Source organism: Hippopotamus amphibius, chromosome 13 (genome assembly GCF_030028045.1).
Source record: "Hippopotamus amphibius kiboko isolate mHipAmp2 chromosome 13, mHipAmp2.hap2, whole genome shotgun sequence".
NCBI lineage: Eukaryota > Metazoa > Chordata > Mammalia > Artiodactyla > Hippopotamidae > Hippopotamus > Hippopotamus amphibius.
In genome coordinates, this window is record NC_080198.1 from 52,705,882 (window position 1) to 52,728,751 (window position 22,870).

Sequence of the window (22,870 nt, forward strand, 5' to 3'; positions counted from 1 at the left end):
TAAGTGGGGTGTTAAAGTCCCCCACTATGATTGTGTTCCTGTCTATTTCCTCTTTCATAGTTGGTAGCATTTGCCTTATGTATTGAGGTGCTCCTATATTGGGTGCATATATATTTATAATTGTTATCTCTTCTTCGTGGATTGATCCCTCAATCTTTATGTAGTGTCCTTTCTTGTCTCTTGTAACATTTTTTATTTTAAAGTCTATTTTATCTGCTATGAGTATCGCTACTCCAGCTTTCTTTTGATTTCCATTTGCATGGAATATCTTTTTCCATCCCTTCACTTTCTCTCTGTATGTGTCCCTAGGTCTGAAGTGGGTCTCATGTAGACAGCAGATATATGGGTCTTGTTTTTGTATCCATTCAGCCAGTCTGTGTCTTTTGGTTGGGGCATTTAGTCCATTTGCATTCAAGGTAATTATCGGTATGTATGTTCCTATTACCATTTTGTTAATTGTTTTGTTTTTGTTTCTGTAGGTCCTTTTCTTCTCTTGTGTTTCCCTCTTAGAGAAGTTCCTTTAGCATTTGTTGTAGGGCTGGTTTGGTGGTGCTGAATTCTCTTAGCTGTTGCTTGTCTGTAAAGCTTTTGACTTCTCCATCAAATCAGAATGAGATCCTTGCTGAGTAGAGTATTCTTGGTTGTAGGTTCTTCCCTTCCATCACTTGAAATATATCATGCCACTCCCTTCTTGCTTGCAGAGTTTCTGCTGAGAAATCAGCTGTTAACCTTATGGGAGTTCCCTTGTATGTTATTTGTCATTTTTCCCTTGTTGCTTTTAATAACTTTTCTCTGTCTTTAATTTGTGTCACTTTGACTACTATGTGTCTTGGCGTGTTCCTCCATTGGTTTATCCTGCCTGGGACTCCCTGCACTTTCTGCACTTGGGTAGCTCTTTCCTTTCCCATGTTAGGGAAGTTTTCAACTAGAATCTCTTCCAGTATTTTCTCAGGTCGTTTCTCTCTCTCTCTTCCTTCTGGGACCACTACCATGCGAATGTTGGTGCATTTAACATTGTCCCAGAGGTCTCTTAAGCTTTCTTCTGTTCTTTTCATTCTTTTTTTCTTATTCTTTTCTGCATCAGTGGTTATCCCCATTCTGTCTTCCAGGTCACTTATTCGCCCTTCTGCCTCAGTTAATCTGCTATTGGTTCCTTCTAGTGTATTCTTCATTTCAGTTATTGTGTTGTATATCTCTATCTGTTTGCTCTTTAATTCTTCTAGGTCTTTGGTAAACTTTTCGATCTTTGCATCCAGTCTTTTTTCAAAGTCCTAGATCATCTTCACTATCATTATTCTGAATTCTTTTTCTGGAAGGGTGCCTATCTCCTCTTCATTTAGTTGTTTTTCTGGGGTTTTATCCTGTCCCTGCATCTGGTACAAAGTCCTTTGTCTTTTCATTTTCTCTCTCTTTCTGTGGCTGTGGTTTTCAGTTCCACAAGATGAAATATTGCTGATACTGTTTGATACTGCTGTCTGCCCTCTTGTGGAGGAAGCTATCTAGGAGGCTCCTTTGTGCTTCCTGATGGGAGGGACTGATGGTGGGTAGGGCTAGGTAGGTGGAGCTCAGTAAGACTTTAATCGGATTTGGTGGGTGGAGCTCAGTGACACTTTAATCTGCTTGTCTGCCAATGGGTGGGGCTCTGTTCACACCTTGTTGGTTGTTTGGCCTGAGGCTATCTAGCACTGGAGCTTACAGGCTCTTTGGTGGGGCTGAGGTGGACTCTGGGAGGGCTCACGCCAATGAGCACTTCCCAGAACCCCTGCCGCCAGTGTCCCTGTCTCCTCGGTGAGCCACAGCTGCCCCCCACCTCTACAAGCAACCCTCCAACACCAGCAGGTAGGTCTGGTTCAGTCTCCTATGGGGTCACTGCTCCTTCCCCCTAGGTCCTGGTGAGCACACTGTTTTGTGTGCTCTCCAAGAGTGGAGTCTCTGTTTCCCGCATTCCTGTGGAGGTCCTGCCATCAAATCCCGCTGGCTTTCAAAGTCTGATTCTCTGGGGATTCCTCCTCCCGTTGCTGGACTCCCAGGTTGGGAAGCCTGACTTGGGGCTCAGATCCCTCACTTTAGTGGGTGGGCTTCTGGGTATAACTGTTCTCCAGTTTGTGAATCACCCACCCAGCATTTATGGGATTTGATTTTAATGCGATTGCTCCCCTCCTACCATATCATTGTGGCTTCTCCTTTGTCTCTGGATGTGGGGTGTCTTTTTTGGTGACTTCCACTGTGTTTCTGTGGATGATTGTTCAACAGTTAGTTGTAATTCCGGTGCTCTTGCAGGAAGGAGTGAGTGCACGTCCTCCTACTCCACCATCTTGATCCTCCTCCTAAGTTCCCATTTTGTAAAGAAAGAAAAACAATGACTGTCAAATGTCAATCAGTCTTATTGTAATTTGAAGCCAAAGTGTTCCTTCATTTATTCATGCATACAAGCTCTGTTTAAGCAAAACTGTGTAGAGATGCTTTTGAGATAAAACAGGCTCACCTGCTCATCCTCTCCATCCAGTCCTCATCTGAGCCACAACCATGGAGGTCCTGAAATTCCATTTCAGGAATTCACAGTTTCTCAGAGCATTGTTGAGGACTGCTTTTAGAAATGCTGGAATGTGTTTTATGTTAATTACATGAATAGGAATTTAATTCAATAAAGGGCTGTAGCCATAGAATTGACTGTTTAAGAGTGGCAGGGCATTTTGTAGAGCACATTTAACTGAGGTCATCGTTTAACCAGAGAGGTTAAAGTACTACCCGGCAGCCACAGAACTATATAGGGCTAGAGTTGGGGCTAGAAGCCCCCCTCCCAAATTCCAGAGTGTTCTTTCTGTACATATTGTCAGAGCAGAAAATTAAATGTAAGAAATCAACCTTGCAAAAATACTGATTAAATCAGAGTTTGGATTTATATTTGTTTCCACCAACATCTGCCATGTCTTGGTGCAGTGCTGAGAATTTCATCATCCAGGAGCTTCTTAGCAGGAAATGTTGCAGAGTGATTCTCTACATTACTTGGTGTCAGCAAGCCGTTGTTAAATATTAAAATCTGTTTTGGTGATTTAGCTGCAGCATCGACAAATCCTAAATTCCACACTCCAGTTTTTGCCTCTTAAATATATTGCTAAATCCTCCCTTTGTTTAAGCTTCTTAGTTGATAAGACTATTCCCAATTCAGCACTCTGGATGTGGTGTTGTTTGATCTTCTAATACTTTGTATCGACTTACAAAATCGATATAGACTTGGTATTTTATGACAAGTCTTATCTGTTCTTTTAGGTCCTATATGGGCCCAAAAATACATCCAGGGAACATATTTTCCTCATATGCATTTTCCTTATGGTATATTTTGCTATGCCTTCAGCTCAGTTTTATTTCAGTACCTAATTTGTATGAAACAGTGATAGAGGAGAAAGAAAATCTATGAAAAATTGAATTTCCTAATATTTGTCAGTAACCTTATTTTTCAAGTTGATGGCACAACAAAAGAGAATTTTAGAAAGTAATTGTGGAACATACATATGATGACAGTTCTTCCCAGAAGTGTTCAATACAATATGTCAGCTTAGCAGTTAATTGTTCTTTTATTGTTTTACTTGCGTTAGTCCAGTCTCCCTGGCGAGAGTGACTGCATGGTCTAGTGGAAAGAGAAGAGACATTGCAATCAATCATAGTTTAAATATCAGCTCTGCTATTTGCTGTGGCAGTTATATGACCTCCATAAAGTTAATTAACCTCTTGGATCCTCATTTCCATATTTGTAAAATTGGGTATTATATTTGCCTCATAAGGTGCTATGAAGATTTGTATAAAGACATGTAAATACCTAGTACAGTGTTTGTCTGGTTCACAGGCGTTCAAAAACCAGTAGTCATTTGTTTTGACTTGGATTTTCCCAAAACAGTCCATGAGTCAAGGATTGGAGCATAAGTAGTATCTTTGGAAGATGGTCCCAGGGAGACCAACAGAGAATACCTTAAAAAGCAAGTTATCACCACGGGTAACTATAGCTTACTTCCACTGGGTAACTAGAAGTGTTAGTGAAGAATACACACCTCACAGTTATGCCATATGAAGGACAAGAGAGCTGGATATTTACACATTAATTTCTACCAGCTGTTGGTTGAGGGATGCTGATAAGGGTATTAATTTTCAGGACTTGAGGTTTGCCACATGAATGGGCAGAATAGAAAGGCCACAGGGAGAGATGAAAGTGCTTGCACTTGGAAATCAGGTAGTTTGCACATAGATGAGACACCTGAAGAACCACCTTACCCTACTTTTGTTAACTGTGATTACATTTCCTTATTGAAGAGCTTTTGTTTTCCTAGATTCCTATCCCATGTTGAGCAGAAGTCACTTCATACCGGTTCATGAGAGTGTTAAATATTCAGAAATATTGTAAGCCAGTTTGTAAACTATTGGTACCTTGAAATTAGCTTGATTTCCGTCATACCATAGAAATAGGCAAATGCTATCAGTTGGGATCTATTTTTCTTCAGAATTAATTTTAGCAGCACACCTCTGTCCCCAGCCCTTTTCTCCCAGTAGGTGCAGAATAGGAATTACATGCATAGGCTCAGGAATCAGATAGATCTAAGGTCAAATCTGAGTCTGACATCTTTTAGCTGTGAAGCCATGGGAAAGTGTCCTAACTTCTCTGAGCCTGTGTTGTTGTCTGTAAAATAGGGTTGTCTATAACTTGTAGAGCTATGACGAAGATTAAGTGCAGTAACATGTTGTATGTAAGAAGCACTATGAAATAAGGACTTTATTATTGGAAATAAGCCTTACACAAATGTGGGAGGACCTGTGAAAGGAAAATTCCACAGGGGAAGTTGGAAGTCAGAGAAAAGTCAGTAACCAGCCCTTCTGAAGCACTGTCAGGAATGGACAGGTTAGAGTTTGTGTGGGAATCCATGAATGCTGGTGTACACAGTTGCCACAGTGTGACTGGGAAAGGAGATGGAGAAAGAAAGTTGTTTCTCTGTGTAGTTACCATCTCAGGGGATCAAGAACTAAATGTCCAGACGAGAGAAGAAAAGAGTGAGGCCAACCTCACTGCTGCATGTCCGCAACCACCCATCACTGTATCCGCCCTCAAAGACTCGACTGCTTCTTTGCTTCTACCAGAGTCAAGAGCCACAAAGAATAATGGGTTAGGAAACCACCCCAGAGGGCAGAATCAGACAGCATTCAATGTAGACAATGTACCCCTTGCTAGATTTCAGAACTGCGGTGGTCAGTGCCCGGCCCTGGGCCTCGCATCCTCTCCAGGGTGTGTCTGCAGCAGTTATCCTGTCCTGCTCACTGTTGTATGTTACGTGTGGTGTCTGATAACTTGTGTTTTAGTTTATGGGTCTCGGGACCAAGAGCAGCTGCAACTTAACAGCTTTGTTTGTCTGTAGACTTGATACAAATCATGAAATCCCCAAATTGAAATCTGTTTCTATAATAAGATTTGAGTTGGTCCTGGGATGGAAATGAGCATATTTTGTGGGTGGGAGAATAATTTGTGGTCAGAGTGTAGACTCTGATGGATTGCAAAGATGGCTTCAAATTCCTTCCTTTCTAGAATGCGTACCACTTGGCAATGTGATGTTGCCTTCTCTCATCAAGAGGTGAGCTTTTTTCCTATATCTTTGAGTACAATTTTCCTTGTGACTTCCTTTGACCAACAGGGTATGGCAAAAGTTAAAAAAAAAAAAAAAAAGTTGTGTGACATCCAATTTGAGGATTCAAGAAGCTTTGCAGCTTTTTTTCCTTCACTGTCTTCAGACCTGCCATCACCTTCTGTGGAAGACCCGACCAATCTCTTGGATAATGGAAGCCCGTAAGGAGAGAGAGGTCCAGCTATCTCTATCTTCCCAGCTCTGAGCTCAGCTCTAATCCAACATACAAGTTGTTGCAGGTGTATGAGTTAGCCCGGGAAGACCAGTAGACCTACCTAGCCAAGCCACAGAATCACAGGAAATAATACATCCTTGTTTTAATCCACTAAGTTTTCAGGTTATTTGTTACACAGCTATAGATAACTTACACACCCTCCCAGTAAATTATTTTTCTGCCTGACTTAACCAGAGTGTGTTTTAGTTGTTTGTATCTTCACAGGATTGTTGTGTGGGTAAATGTGTTCCTGTCTGTAAAGGGATTATCAAACCCAGCATGTAGAAGGGCTAAATACGTGAAATAGGTTCTCAATGCTTATGAGAGGTGTAGAGTGGACAGCCCTTAGAGGATCCAATAGACTTACAGAAGGGGATACATAAACGTCAAGTAGTCTGTGTGCCTCTGAATCACAGTTCTCTAAAATTCAAAATGAGGACATTTCCTAAATTATCTGTAAGTGCTTTTCACGTGCTAAGATCCCATGATCCTACACAAAATTGGCCAAAAAACCCACCTTGGCATATATGCTAGATGACTCTAAACTCATGCCTCATTGGCTCTCAGCTATGGACTAGCCCATGCCAGTGCCTTTATGGTCTTTTATGCAGTGTTCTTTGAGTGCTTCATTTATCAACATAAGAGTAGCAGTGAGATGTGTGGGCATCCCCCAGAGCTGCTGCATTTACCACTTCAGGGGCACCATCTATAATGTAGTTTATGTGACTGTGTTAGCTCCCAGGTAGGTTACAATTTTTGGAATATTTGCTCTGATTTTATATAGAGGTGAGGCTGATCCTGTGCAGCATAAAGGGTGAGGAGGAAGATGCTAGTGGTTGCCTCACCCTCTTCTCTACTTTACTGAGCTATTCATCTCTGAACCCAAATTTGCATACCCCATTTAGCAATGCATTTGTCCCGCAAGTAGGAGTCTTCCCTCCTTAGAAGGCAGTTTAGATCATCTATTTTCACTTAAAGATGCTTCTTGGAGAGGTCTTATAGCCATTCCAAGCAGCTTCTCAGTATATTCTCTCTAGTCTCATGTAATAAACTCCATAAAGAGGTTTTGGAAGTGGAGGTCTCTTGAGGGTGGCCACATGTGAATGTCCTCCCATGTGTGTTGAGATACTGAGCTAAGAGTAACTGCCCACTACTGACCTAGAAGATGACCTTCCAAAGGCCTAGGCTAGGAGGCAGAACCCTGGCACCGATGAGCATCACATCAGAGTTAATCAACAGATCATGCAAATGAGGCACTCATTTATAACATTTATTTAAATTTTCATTTAAATTGCTGGTTAAGTGGAATCATTTAAAATCCTGCAGTCATCACTTGAGCAAATTGGTTTTAAAACTATATGTTACATTGCAGCACATTGCAATGTAATACATAGTTCCAAGATAATTGCTTATTGCTTTAGGAGTACAAAATATGTGTCCAAATAGTTTAGAGTGGTTGATGAGACATGAGAAACAATATCTTCTTATTCACCTTTCTTTGGAAAAAGGTAGAATATAGTCATTACGAACATGATGTCTGAACTCAGGCTGCCTGTCTTTGAATTCTGGCTTTGCCACTGACTATTCTCTTCATCTCCCTGATCTCAGTTTTCCTATCTGCAAAATCGAGTTAATAAAGATAATTTATTATGACAATTAAATGAAGTAACCCCTATAAGTTACCTAACTCAGTACCTGATCTGTTACAAGTATCCAATATATGTTAATTATTGTTATTATTTTCTAAGTGCAATACTATTTTTGTTACCTTTATGCCATACTACTACTAGAAAAGCTGCTAGAAAAGAGAAAATCACACAGGTGTCTGGCATTGTATTTCTTTTTGGCAGTGATGTTCTAGACTCTTTTTATTAGGACAGTGCTCTACCCATTGGCCACAAACATCCTGATTTGTACGTAAGTGGAATATTTTTAAAAATAGAAAAAATACAGTATTTATTTTCTGATAGTAACTGGGTCGCCTGTAAGTTTTAGAGAACAATAAAAATAGGTGGGAAATTCTGAAGGTCCAGAGAATATACTTCCTGTGTCCAGTTGGCTTTAACTTTCCTTAGTTGGAAATGTCTACACAGAAGCCAAGTTACTCAGAATATTAGTTATGATTCTCTGGTTTCCCAGAACACAGAATGACTCTTGTTCGCTAGAAGGAGGAGTTTATTGGAAGGATTTGAGAGAACTCACAGAATTGGAGAGAGAGCTAAATAATCAGGCCTTGGAAAAGACAGGAAGCCAAGGCAGCTCTGGAGATCTGGAATACTTGGGACTTGGAGGTACCATGAAAGGGGAAAACCTTAACTGACGGGGCTGCCAAGACTGTCCTGGAGGGAAGAGTGGTTCCAGTTGGGATGCTGGTTAGGCCCAGAATTCCCCAAGCAAACAAGCAAACTCAGAGTGGACGTTCTCCCAGTTCAGCTTTACATCTCTTCTCTAACATGGGCATCACCGATAAAACAACAAGTCAGATCTAATGTTTCATAAATATATGTGGGCAAGAAGCTAGGTGAAGCGTCAGAGAGGGTACGGAGCCAAGATGGCAGAGGGGGAAAATGCCAGCAGGAACGGTGACACTGAGGGGCAGTGGCCAGTGAAGGAGAGGACAGACATGGTGAGAGCAGCTCCTGGGGAACATGGTGCTGATGAGCAGAGGAGAGCACGCCGTCCAGAGCCGTGTTCTTCAGCCCGGGACTGGAATTTACTGCATGTGTGTGCCGGTCTGGTTTTCTGAGCCTGGCTGCATTCCGGTCCTTGCAAGCTGAAGTTGTATCCATCAAAGAAGTTCATAAGGTGTAGAGGGGGAATGGTGGGTACGGGTGGTTTTGTGAGCTGCCCATCAGTATGACAAGCTAAGACTTACAGACCAGCATGTAGATCTTGTCTGGTAATGTTTACTCAAACCATAGGAGTAGATGTCTCAGGAAATCCTACTCTCCTGAAGATATCAGAAGGTTACCCAATTTCTGGCATGGTGCCCAGTGAAAGGAAAACATTTTTGAAATTAAAACTAAATAATTAGGGTTTATGGTGCACCATGCACTTACTGGCTATTGGCAGAGCGCTGACAACTATTTTGGGGGCTGTTTCAGAGACTCTCTTCTGAGAAGTTTGTGCTCTCAGAATGGATGGTGTCCGTAGACCCAGCTCTTTTGTTAAAGGGCATGCCTTGGTGTTTCCACAGAACCAAAATCATTTGACTGACATCCAGATGCTAACACAACAGGGTCTCATAGAAGAAAGCAGGACCATATCACCTCCCAGAAATGGTCTGTGTTCCTCCATGCTTTGCAAGAGAGGAGCTGATGTATGGATGTACAAAATGAATTTTTCCTGTCTTATTCTGTCACCTTTCATCCAAAGACCATTTTAGAACATAGACTTACTGGAGGATAGAAAAGCTATCCTATCCACGGAGAGTTGTAGGATATATTAGAAAGACACAGGAAGGCTGACTTCAAGTTTGCAGTAACACTGTTGTAGGGGAGAGGTCAAAATAAATATATTTTGTCTATTATCTAGTATTATCTAGTTCATGTCCTCCCTCTTCCTGGCCTGGATTATTGCCATCATAGCTCCCCAACTTCAACTCTTGATTTGCCTCCTGAACTTGGCACTGGTACCCACTTCCTCCTTCTAAAGTGCTTTTCTTGGAGTGGATATATGTATAGGTATGGCTGATTTACTTTGCTGTACAGCAGGAACTAATACAACATTGTAAATCAACTATACTCCAATAAAAAATTAAAAATAAATAAAGCACTCTTCCTATCCAGCCAGAAGTTCTCAACGGCTCCCTATTTCCTACCAAGTAGTGTCCACATTCCTCAGTCTCCAGTGAGGTTCCTGCAAGATCAGTGCCCATGTTACCCCTCAGCAATCACTCACTTCTCTCGTTTACAGACCCTGCCCCTTGGACACACAGAAGTTCTTGAGGTTTCCTGGATACAGACATACACACTCATTTTTCTATTTAGTTCAGGTGGCTTTTTGGTCATGAATATCCTTGCTGTAATCTTTGTTCTACGCCATCATAACCAATTTCTACTAATCAGTCAAAAATCTTGATTCTCCATCCCCACCTCACTATATAGCTTGCCCTTTTCCAGGGTCCCTGTATCAGCATAGGGCCCCACCATTTCCCTGGTGGCTCAGGCCCCAAACCCAAGAGTTATTTAAGAGTTTTTTGTTTTCTCAACCCCTGCATCCACTTCATTAGCAAGTGCTTTTGGCTTTACCACCAAAATTTCCCAGATTGCAATGCTTTGATACATCTCCTTTTCTACATCTCCTTCTGAATCAGAGCCACCATTCTCTGTTGCCTGGACTTCTATAGCAGCCTCCTAAGCAATCTTTCTGTTTCCACATCTGTCCTCTGATAGTCCATCCTCTACAGGGTACCAGAGAAATCTGTTAGAAATGTAAACCAGATCATGTTACTCCTCTGTTTAACACCCTTAAGTGGCTTTCTGTTGCTTTTAGAACAAAATACCTTACCTGATCTCCCCATCTGTCTTTCCAAAGCTCACTCTAGTCTTCCTTCCCCTTGTCCTCACACTTGGGCCGCACTTATCTCTTTCTATTCCTTTAAAAGGACAATTTATGGATTATTTGCATTTTTTGTTCCTTTTTTCTGGACTATTCTGTTTTCATGTCTTTTTACATCTGGAACCTTCTTATTTGCATCTCAATTAAAATGTTTCTTCTTCAGAAATACTATCCCCTGATCAGATCTGAAATACCTCCTTATCTTCATTCCTATCAAATCATTCAGGTAATTTCCTTTAGAGCATTTATTAGAATCTGGAGTTATTTTAATTATTTGTTTGTTTTTTTATGAACTCTCTCTCCCATCAACCTCAAGCAAATGTAAAAGTGTGTCTTCTTGTTCACTGCTTGGCTTCCAGTGCCTCACACGGTGATCTGAACATCACAGCTACTAAATGAGTATTTGTTTAATAGTTAAACGAAGGACCATCTTAAACATCATTTAATCTAAGAGGACTTTCTGCTTCTTACAGTCAGAAGCCCTTCTCTAGAATTGCTTTGTGTGTGCTTTGTCTGACCTCAAGTATCATACTTTGTACCTTCTGGACAGGATTCTAGGTATTCATAAATGTGTCTGATTTTCCTTATTGGACTTTGAGGTTACTGTCTATGTGTCTGATTCATCTTTGAGTCTCCCACAGTGCCTACCCCAATGTCTTACACATAGCAGGTATTCAATAAATATTTTGGGAAGTATAAATGAAGGAAGTAGTAACTTACTGTGGATTTCAACTAAAGAGTTTAATTCCAAAAATGAGACTATGGAGTGATTTAAATTTTCTTTTCTTTTTCTTTCTTTCTTTTTTTTTTTTTTGCCTTTGGGGGCCCATCTCTAGCTGACTACATTTGTGAGCATATTTTTGCCATTTGCTCCCATGACTTCATATTTGGGGGCTGTCCTGTGGACATCCTTCAATCTCTAAGTCAGGTCTGTGATTCTACCAACCACAGAGCTAGATTCAGACACTCACTCCCTGTACTTGTTGCTACTACCCACACTTTGAGAGCTTCTGTGGCCACTGCCTTATGTTATTGTTATTTCTCAATTATATGTTTATTTCCTATAGTTGTCTTCCTTGTAGACTGCTCATAGTTACCCTCTCATTGATGTGTTATTTCTAAGATGACAAAAATGGCTTAAAATGGATGTGAAATTCAAAAGGGATGCAAACAATGTATGTCTGACGGTCGTACCAAGCACATTGACTAAATTAGATGTCCACTTTTTAAAGGTTAGTGGAGACACCTGACTTAATAACTCCGGAACAGATCAATGTGTCTTCAACTTTTTTTTTTTGACCCTATTTTTCTTCTTGCTGGTCCCCTGGATATTCTATTTCAAGACTTTTAGCAACTTGAGAGCAGAGACTCTGCATTTTTTTATTTCTGTATCCCCAGGCACCAGCTGGGTGCTTGGTACACAATAGGCACTTATTAATTTATTAATTAATACTATCCTCTTTCCCCAGGTTTTGCTTCTCATGCCTATCTTGGACTGGCCTACTGGGCTCTCCAGGTCCTGAGCCTCAGCGCTCCCTGGGGCCCTAATGTCTTTGGCACAACTTTTCTGAAGAGTTCCTTGGCTTCCCCGCCAGATGCCTGGATTCACTTTTGATCCATTGTTCCTCTTTCCATCCTTTGGGAACAAGCATTATTTTCCTAGTGCTATTTTGCTTTTAATAATGAAAGACTCTTGTATGGGAAGCTTGGCTCTTACTGGCGGACTTTCTGACAGAGATCTAACCTTTACCTGGACCAGCAGTGTAACACGGGTGCCAGAAGAGAGTTCGTATAGACTCAGCCACAGCAGTGGCCCTCATTCATGGTGCCCTGTACTCCGCTCCTGGTACTTGGCTCTGCAGCTTGCGCGCACGGCCACATTCAGCCCTCCCAACCACTCAGTGCAATAGGCATGGCTGTTTTCTCCATTGGCCAGATAAGAAATCTGGATCACATGGAAGCTAAGTAACATGGGTAAGATCACAGCAGCACAGTTAGAATTAGGGCCAGGATCTGCCTTGTTTCAAAGCTTAAGCTTTGGAACCTACTAGGAACTAATGGAAGCCTTACTAATGGAATTGTGGTGACCAGAGAAGATGAAATACCAATTCACTGTATTTAGAGCTGGTGAGACTACACCTGGGCTATGTCTCATTGTGTAAGATGGAAATAAACTGACCCAGACTAACAACCATGTTCTGTCAGGTCCATGGAAGAAGCTGGGGAGCAGTTTTAATTGGCAAAATAAGAGATTTGGATGAGAGTTGATAAAGGTCTTCACGTTTGGATGAGAGTCCCTTGGAAGAGAAATTAGACTTGCTTTGTCTACCCATCTACTATACAGGCCTGAAGAGATGACACAAATGCACATGCAGGGTCACTGTAGGAGAAGCTTTGTGATCACCCCAGCTGTTTGTCATGGAGTTGCTACTTTAAGAAGTGATGAGGTTTTAAAATTATTATTATTTATTATTGCAGATATTTAAAGACAAGACAAGTCTTATAATTCAGAAGTTTTCTCTGATACTGCTACTCCTCTTATAACCCTAAACCTTAACCCTAAATGTCTACATTGTTTACATTCAAAACCTTTTACTGGTGTCCTTCTCATGGCACTTGACACCCATTATCCTCTGTTGTATTATTGAAACTCTGAGGCTCCCAATTACTGAGGACAGGAACTGAGTCTAATTCATCTTGCTGTCATTATTAACTTCCTAACCTGCCTGCAAACTGTAGATGCCCATAGAGCAGTATCTCGTTGCTCCTTCATGGAACTTCAATATTATATTATTTACTCCAATTTCACTACTTAGCAGCTCTGTGACCCCGGGCAAGCCAATTAAACCCTCTGTGTCTCAGCTTCCTCAACTGTAAAACTGAGTAACTAACTGGAAATTTTGTGACAATTAAATTTGCTAAGTCTGTAAAATTTTTAGAACAGCCAACCACACATGTCTTGTACTCTTGTAAATTTTCAGCACCTAACTACCCAAAGAGACTAGATCCTCAAGGAGATGGTCCAATTCCTGTCCTTAGCCCCCAGCCTGCTGTGTGGCACATGGTAGGTAAATAATACATGTTTGTTGAAACGAATACGTAATTACTAAAGGATGAGAGGGAAGCCAGGCGACCGAAGGTGTTAGATTCTGGAAGGATCTTAGAGGTCAACCAGAACAGTGGTCCCTAAATCCACCTGCTTGTTAGTATATTTCAGTACTGTTAGTGTAAGTGAGAGTGCAGCCAGCCCTGCACTCCTGTTTTACAGATGAGGAAACTGAAGCACAGAGAAGATGTATTATTCCAGGATCAGAGAACCTGAAAGACTAGAACTCAGCTCTCCTGATGTCTCAGCCACTGGATTGGGGAGGGGATCTGGGGACTGTGTGAAAGAGTTAGATAAGATGACTTCCAAGATAACGATGCAGTCAGCCAGTCAGTCCTCAGAGAGTTGCTGAGTGCCTGTGAATGCCAATGGCTGAACTGTTTTCTAGGATGTCCAGAAAATTAAGACGTGGATCCCTTTTTTAGGCGTTTACAATCTGGTGCAAGAAATAAAACCTTTACACAAATAACCACAGTGCAAGGTGGAAAGTGGCAAGGCAGGAGGTCTGGACAGCTGCCCACCCTGTGTGGGCTGAACGGCCTGACTGTGGCAGGAAGTTCTCTTCACAGGGGCAGTCCCTTCCCTCTGAGGCTTCCTCTCCCTGCTCTTCCAGGGTATAGCTCATCAGTTGCTTTAGAGTTCATTGCCCTGGGCATCTGATTATTCTGACATCTCCCTTTCTATTGCCATAGCTTACTGTCACATGTAATTTACTCCTGTATATTTATGTATTAATGAATAGTCTTGATTGCCTATTACTGTTAGCTAACACTTACTGAGTTAGCTAATATTTCTAACATTTGTTGAGTGCCCACTACATACCAGGCATTGTTTTAGGTCTTTATCTGTATAAACTCATTTACTCCTATGTCAACGAAAAAGGCCATGACTCAATCTCTGAAACAGTATTTGAAGCTGAATTTATTGTTTGTTCAGCAAGGCAGAGCTGTGTATCTCTTTAAACAGAACAGAACTTGAGCTTATATAGATAGGGGTTTGGAAAGTATGGAGTTGAGGAAATGGTGGAAATTCAGAAATCAGAGTGTTTCAGGATGGACTGGCTTCCATTTTTGGAAGCGTAGTTCCTGGAGGTAGACTTGTCGATGGGCTGACTTTCAGCAGTCAAGTGACTACAAAAAAGGGAAGGAGGGAAAAGAGAGGGAGAGTGGCCACAGGGAAGAAAGTGAGAGCCCCTCACCTACCATTTCCTTTGATAACCCAGACTACAAACTTGGTTTTGCTTCATTGACCCTGTTCTCCAGGTCCTTCCTGCAGCCCTACTGCTCCTTCTCTAGCCCACGAGTTGAGTTCCATATCTGCCCTGTTCCTACCAAAGATGTCTCCTGCTTGGTTAGGACTGGCAACCGGTAATGGCATCTCAGAGGAGGGGACTTGATCACTGGCTGGTGGAGGGAACCAGGGCCCTGGGCTTTTTTATTTAATAGCCAACAAATGTTTGTGGAAATCTTATAAAACGCCAGGCACATTCTGGGTGCTGTGAAACAGACACAAGCTCATGTTCTTGTATGGCAAAACCTCTGTTGCAAAGACAATATTTAAACAAGTAAATTAATAAGTATGTATCATATGTCACAGGGTGGTCACTGCTCTTCAGTCGAATAAAAGCAGTGGGGGAGGGGCGTGGGTGCAATGTGAAATGGGGTGGCTGGGGATACCTCGCTGAGAAGTTGGTGTTTAAGGTAAGAGTCAAGAAGGAGTGAAGAGGCCAAAGTGGATGGAACATGGTGAGTTTTGAGGGCAGGAATAAGAGATGAGGTCTGAGGTCCAAGAGATAAAGGGTGAAGGAGCTAAGTTAAAGCCTTAAAGGTCGTTATTAGGACTTTGACTTTTAATTTAATGAGATAAGGGGTCATTGAATGGTTTGAATACAGGAATCATCATGTGATCTGCCATCTTTTCAAAGAGACGTAGGAGCTACTATGTTGAGAATTGTCTACTTGATCTATAGGACAGGGTGACAGCTGGGTGGGGGGTTAGTTGGAAGGCTAACCCAAGTTTTTGATGGTGGTAAGGGCGGGGGAATGAAGAGCAGACAGATTCTGCGTATATTCTTCATGGAAGATTCTTTCCATTCAAAGAATTCATGATTTACTGCTATCAACTCTAGCGGTTAGATGGGAGGTCCTGGGTGTGCATCCCCAGAAGATCACAGCTTGACCAACTTGTTCAGTCTCCAGAGGGTCTTCTCCAGGTAGGCAAATGCAGTGGGAAAAGAGGCACACGATTACATCTGGTAATAGAAATAAAACAAATCTATCAAGAAAAGATACATAATCTATACCCAATTCTATTTAGTTTTTTTAAAGGTATATAATTGTTTGAATTATGGGGATTTCTATAATTGATGGCTGTGAGAAAGAGACAATTTTAATTTCAGTTTCTTTGCTATTCTGGTTGCAAGTGGGTGTTTGACATTTGTGTGTGTGTGTGTGTGTGTGTGAGAGAGAGAGAGAGAGAGAGAGAGAGACTGACTCTGAGAGGCCTACAGAGTGGTTGCTATTCCCTAGGCAATAAAAACCTGAAATCCTACTAATGAGGTTAGAAAAAAATCGAACTTTTCCTGTGTGCTTAATAATAGCACTGCCTACTGATATAACCAGGGTTCCCTGAATAATTGCCCTCTTTTTCAATTTATTTTTAGGACTTAAAATTGGGGGGGGGGAGGAAAGTACTTTTAGGTGCAGAGCATTTCCATCCAAAAGCTCAATTCTGGGGCTTCACCACTTGGCCCTAAACCATGTTAAATACATCTTTTCAAGTGAACGATAAGTGAAAGCGAAGGATAGAGCTGAAATTCATCGTGGGAGCTCTGGATGGTTTACCCTTCAGTGTGAGGATAAAATATCGATACTTTGCTACAGATTCTATCTTTCTCGAATTGTGGAATCTTCCTGTGACATTTTTATCTGCCTTTGTGGGCACCATTTGAGTTTGCCAGTCATAGAATTAAAGGGTTTAGAAAACCACAGAATTTTACCAAACATTTAACTTTGAGGAGAAGATGGACTCTAGGGTATAATAAATGTTAATGCAGTTAGAACCCTCAATAAGTATAAGAAATATATGAAATACATAAAGACCATCAGCATATTTAAGGTAGATTTACAAAGAATAAGTGAGGTGCTGTACTAGCTGAGGTGCTGAAAAATACTTTTAAAAATTGTTTCTGTAAATTTCCACAACTCACGTACATTAGAAGAAGGAAAGAGAGAGTGATTAGAAAAAGAGAATACAGTTGAATCAGAGCTTGAGGCAGATATTGGTTGAATATCTGGATTAAGTTGCCAGAATTATTTTGGAGGAGGGCTATTTTGGGTAGGCAGTAACCTTTATTCTCAGGTATAGATTTCCATGTTGACTTTTAACCTTTAGGCACTGACTGTCAGCTGTCCAATCCTGAAAGTGTTCTGTTCCATCCTTCTGCCTAAATTGCAAGCTTGAAAAGTTTAAAGGTGTTAAATGTGGGTTTGTAGGAACCATCAGGCAGCTCACGTCTTTCCTCCTCCTCCCAGTGGGAAATGGCCGAGTGGATTTAACGAGGGGCTTTCAGAGACAGGGCAGAGGGGCATTTAATCACAGGCTTAAAATGTAAAATTAATAGGAGAGACATGTTGACATTGCTCCCTCTTCTTTAGGAATGACTTATGAAAAGGAAATATATGGTCATCCTTAAATTATGAGAGAGCATGTGGGCATGAAATAGACATGGGCGTGTATTTACAGAGATCTTTTTGTACATGTGTCTGGAAAATGTTTGCATGAGTGAGTAAAATGGGCTGAATTTACGTTGCTCGAGCTCCTCCATGCTCCCTGATGTGAAACAAGGTGCCGCAGGAATGAAAACTGGAGCTTTCTTTCTTTACCTCTGTCATGCCATTGGACACCATAAGAAGCTGTCAGCTTCGGTGGCTCATGTGTATTGAAAGAAGGTCTGCCCTTTGCAGGTGGGACAGTAGCCAGCACCCCCTGTGTTTTGTCCTGTGCTTGAGTTAGATTCTCTCTCAAACATGGCTGATTGTGTGCTTCCAGGAGGTATTGACCCGCAAGAGATGGCTCCAGGCAGGAAGAGCGCTGTCCTCGTGGATGGGGTCATACTGAATGGGCCCACAACAGACACGAGAGCAGGAGAAAAGTTTGTCGAAGAGGCCTGTAGACTAATAATGGAAGAGGTGGTTTTGAAGGCTACAGACATCAATGAGAAGGTAAATATAAAAGCCTGTAAGAAACCCCAAGAATGCGATAGATAGGTTTTAACCAAACCTGGATGGCTAGATGTAAGAGAAATGGGAATCATGCTTTCATTTCCTCTATACCTTTGTTTCAAGGGGATGCCCAGATACCAAAGTTTGTACCTACTCCCCACCCCACCTCAGGCTCCAGACCCCCCACACAGTCTCTGCTTTCCTGGAAGGGTTGATGTTGACTTTGCCAGCCAGCGTGTGTTGGGAGATGGGCTAAGACCCAGAGGTTAGCCAGGTAACACTGTGAAGCACAGGATGAAGCCTTCTGGCCTAGATAGCAATATAGAATGTAAATCACCCAATGATATGAATTCTATACTCTCCAAAACACACTGTGCTTTCCATTTTCTTGTGCATATTCTTAATGTTACTAGTGAAAACCAAGAAGAAGGTAGAAAAATTGTGAAAAGTTTTAAAATTTATCTTAGGGTCTTTACCAGGAGCTTGTCTGAGCTTAGACTGGAAATCTTGGGTTGTTAAGTCTGACTTCTGACTGGTACCAGTGAGTGGTTCTAGGTTTCAAATTCAGATGCAAATTGATATTGGAACTACCACTAATAATGTCTATTCTTAACAGTACTTCCTAAGTGCCAGGTGGTATTTTAAGAACTATTCCATGTGTATTTGTGTATGTAACCCATGTGTTTGAGTATTTAACCATTGAAGACCCCTAAGATGCAGGTACTATTTATTAACTCCATTTTAGAGACAGGAGAGAAAATGTGGCACAAGAGGTCAAGTGTGTTGCCCCAAAGCACATGCTAACAAGTCACAGAGTTGGCACTAAAATCCAGACAAGCAGGCTTCAGAGTCTGTGCTTTTAATGACTCTTCCATATGTCTCTTAAAATCTCAAAAATAACCTCTATCACATTGATCACCTTTCATATTGGAATTGGATTATCAGGAAATGGAGATTTTTATTCCAATTTTATTAGTCAGAAGTAAATGTAATTTAAAAAATTTTGAATGTGAAGTGGTATTTATTCTGAATTTTTGGTAGCATGCATTTGGGAAAACAAGCAGGAAAATAGATTGAAATGACCCATGATCTTAGCATAGTTAAATTCAAGGCAAAATCACTGAAGGTATTGCCTGATTGTGTACTTATAATTGCATATTTTCCTGTCTTATCTGTACCTGGGAAATATTTTGGACCTGCTTTACTTTGGAGCACACTACTTCCCTGGATTTTTTTTACGTTGGCTTTTATTCAGTCATTAAATATTAACTGAGTGCTAGCTAAGGGTAAAGCACTATATTCAGCCCTGGGGGATATAAAGAAAAGTAAGATAAAGGCTCAGCTTTGAACAGAATTTTAATCTGATTGGGAGAACAAGTTTTTGTTGGGATAGAGAACAGGGCGTCCCGATAAGAATATGATAAATGTTGTGTGATTTGGGCGGGCTTTGGGGAAGTTGCCAAGGAGTGGGCACCTTGAGTTTTGATGCAGAATCTGAAGACGAAGTAAGGTTTTGATGGGCAGAGAGAAGTTGGCCCAGGTGTGTTGAAGAAAGTGGAAGGTAAATGATGGAGAGAGAGTTGTAATAGGAGAAGATATTTAATGCACTAAGGGGACCCTTCACCTAGAGAGAAGGGTTCATCCAGGCACTAACGAGAGCTAGAATGAGAAGCGTAGCCTTAAGATCCTATGTTGTCAATTCAACAACCCCAAGCCCATTGCAATATAGTGGACGTGCAGTAGACATGCATCCCTCTGAAGCTGGATCGAAAGTTGTGTTGGGGTTGGGAGGGGTAGGGGAGCTGACTTAGCTTTCTTCATCAAAGTGACCTGAGGATAGGATGGGTCCCCACAGTTAGTGAGATGATGAATTCTGGTGCCCTCTTTGGTAAACACTCTTTCTCAGCCACTTTTTTGGTTTTGTTTTTAATTGAGCCGTAATTTACCTTCAGTCAAATGTATTCCTTTCGGTGTGCACTTCTATGAGTTTTGACAAGTCATGTAACCATCAACAGAACTAAGAAACAGGACACTTCCATCACCCTCACGTTTCCATGTGCCCCTCCATCGTCAACCTCTAGCCCCTGGCAGCCACTGATCTGGTTTTTTTTTTGTCCTTGTGGTGTTTGCCTTTTCCAAATGTAAGGTAGATGGAATCATATCACAGGTAGCTTTTTGAGTCTTGCTATTTTCTCTTGGCAAAATGTGCTGGAGAGTCATACACATTACGTGAATCCCTAGTCCTTCCTTTTTTGATGGTCTCAGCCCATTTGGTTTGCTCCTGCCCATGATGGTTCCAAGCTCAGAGTTTGATTTCACACCTCTCGCATGACTTGGTATTTCCTCCTGTTTTCCCCAGCCTCGCCCATCCTGGTCTTCACTCCCCGGAGACTCCCCTGTCTCTCTCCTCCTCTCTACAGAGAAACTTTTTAAAGATTGTCAGCACTGCCCCCCTCCCTCTACTTCCTCACCTCCTACGTCCTCACTTCACACAATCTGGCCTCCACGCCCACCTCCCCCAGTCAAATGCTCTTGCCAAGAACACCTCCTTGTTGATAAATTCCAGGAGCACGTCTGAGGCTTTGCCTATTTTGGCTTCTCAGCAGGATTTGACAGTGATGACCATCTCCTCCTTCAAGCGTCCCTCTTCCTTTGTTTAGTAGTTCAAAACTCTTCTGGGATTCTTCCTGCTTCTCTAACTTGTCCTCCACCTCACAAATGAACTCCTCTCCCTTTGCCTATTTCTTACGTGTTGGCGCTGCCCAGATGAGACCCTGCACCTTCTCCTCTTACTGTAGGTTCCCTCTGAGCTGTGTCATTTGTGTCATATTGTAATGGATGCCTGGGACTCTGTTTCTAATCTTTTATAAGAACTTCAGACAAACCGCTACACCCCCTTTGGATGTCCTGAAGGTGCTTTGGACTAAATATGCCCCAAACTCTTCATCCTCGCCCACCCCGTCTACCATCGACCCGTGTGCAAGCTGGAAACCTCAGGATGGCCTTTGGCTCATTCTTCTCCCTCATCCTTAATGAGTTACTATGGATGGTGCATTTTCAATATCTCCAGATATGCTTCATTCCTAAAGCAGCTCACCCCATCCAGACTACTCCTTCTCTTGCCTGGTTTATTTAAATAACCTCTTATTTCCAATTTTACTTGGAATCTCCATATAGTAACCAAAGCTATTGTCTAAAACACAAATATGCTCACATAATTCCCCTGTCCAAAACACGTCAATAGTTTTCTTAGAGCCACGTTCAAACTCTATAACATGCCACACGAAGCCTGTTACAATCTGAGCCTTGTTTATCTCTTCATTCATTCACTCAGCACATCTTTGTTGATTTTGATAACCTCTTGTATGGCAGGCTCCGTTAGTTACTTGGGAGAAGTGAGCAAACTGACTGACATCTCTGCTCTCATGGAGATTGTGTAGGATATCATAAATGAATTACACAGCATGATGAAAGTTGACAGATGCTATGGAAAAGGGAAGAGAAGAAAAAGTTAGGGGGGAATTGCCAGACATGGGGTAATGTGTAGCTGGTGATTTTTAAATAAGGGCTCAGGATTGCTGTCATTGACAAAGTGACATTTGGGAAAGGTTTTGGATGAAGTGAGGAAGTCAGCTATGAGGATATTTGGAGGGGGACATTCCAGGCTGACGGCAAAGACCCTAAGGTGGGAATGTGCCTGGTACTTCTAAGGAACAGAAAGGAGGCCAGGGTGTGGGCGCAGAGTCAGCCAGGAAGAAAGCAGGGCCACCATGGAAGCAGGTTGTGCAAGGTCGTTTTAGGTCATTGAAAGAACTTAGGCTTTTACTTTGAAGGAATGAGGAGCCACTGGAGGTATTTGCGCAGAGGCGTGACCATGGCATAGATATAAGAGGAGCATTCTAGATTCTGGCTGCCTGGTTGAGAGCAGATTGTATGGGGCCAGGGGACAAGCAAAGAGACAGGTGAGGGAGTTATTCCAGGATCCTGGCTTCACTTCTGCCCCTCCCTCCCCCAAGGTCTGTGCTTAAGCCACACCCAACAGACATCACTCTAAAGATGGGCCATGGGTGCCCTTATAGCTCAGCCTTTGCTTGTCCTGTTACTCCCACCCAGGTGGCCCCTTGCATGACCCCATCCCCTAATCTTTGCTTGGTTCACCCCACTCTTGTTTTATGTCACAACTTAGATGTCAGTTCCTCCAGGACATCTTCCCAAATGTAAGATGGGTCCCTCCTTTGTTCCAGCAACATTGACCTTGCTGTCAGAGCTCTGAGCACAGGGAACTATGGTTGCAGGTTAAATCTGTCTCTCTCCCACTTGTCTGGAAGCTTCACAAGGGTAGAGGCCACGCCTCTGACATCATTTCCACACCCGAGTGGGTGCCCAGTTAACTGTGCCGTTGCCGAATCCCAGGTCTGTGAGTGGCAGCCCCCCGAACAGCTGAAACAGCTTCTCGACTTGGAACTTAGGGACACGGGAGAGCCACACCACCGGCTGCTGGAGCTCTGCCAGGACGTCATACGCTACAGCGTCAAGACCAGTAAGAACTTCTCTGACTCCTTGATCTGTGCCTCTAACACGTTCTTCCATTTTCTGAAGCATGTATTTACCTCATAATAAAGCCAACTATGAGAGTCTTTATGGGATGAGAAACCTGGATTAAAAAAAATAGTGGTTCTGATGTTTTGACAGTGGTCTATCTAATCCCTGATATAGATTTGTTATCAAGGCCAAAGATAGGTTGATAGAAAAGCTGAAGATGTTAGTAGTCAGATGTAAATCTTATCTGCTCCTCGGCAACCCCCATCCTCCATCTACAGTCAAGACCGTATATCGTGACTGCTACTTGTCGTTTCTTACGTTGGTCCAAACTGACAAAATGGTATTTTGATTTCAGAATTTGTTAAGGGATTTTACATCTTGATTACCCAGAATATGGCCCCCCAAAGTGTTTAAGAGGGTGTCTTTACTATAAACAAGGATAGATTTATTTGGAAAGTACTCTCAGCAGTTGGTACGTACCAAATTATTTTCTCAAATCTAGCAGGTTCAAAAGATAAAAACCTTTCAGAAGATATAAGAAAATGAATGCATGGTGAGTTTT

General features: G+C 42.0%; 1 protein-coding gene across 7 annotated transcripts in view; it reads left to right on the forward strand.

Moving 5' to 3' along the window:
• The window catches only part of GADL1 (glutamate decarboxylase like 1), a 218,292-nt gene that overhangs the window by 54,628 nt on the left and 140,794 nt on the right, over positions 1 to 22,870 (forward strand). For 4 of the 7 annotated variants that reach the window (XM_057706387.1, XM_057706388.1, XM_057706390.1 and 1 more), the window contains exons 2-3: positions 17,594 to 17,766; positions 22,180 to 22,306. In XM_057706387.1, the coding sequence (XP_057562370.1) occupies positions 17,614 to 17,766; positions 22,180 to 22,306 (280 nt within the window). In that variant the 5' untranslated portion in view covers positions 17,594 to 17,613. Of the gene's footprint in view, positions 1 to 1,723; positions 1,840 to 15,665; positions 15,756 to 17,593; positions 17,767 to 22,179; positions 22,307 to 22,870 lie in introns of those variants that run through there. The other 3 variants (XM_057706385.1, XM_057706392.1, XM_057706389.1) reach the window with 2 other exon arrangements.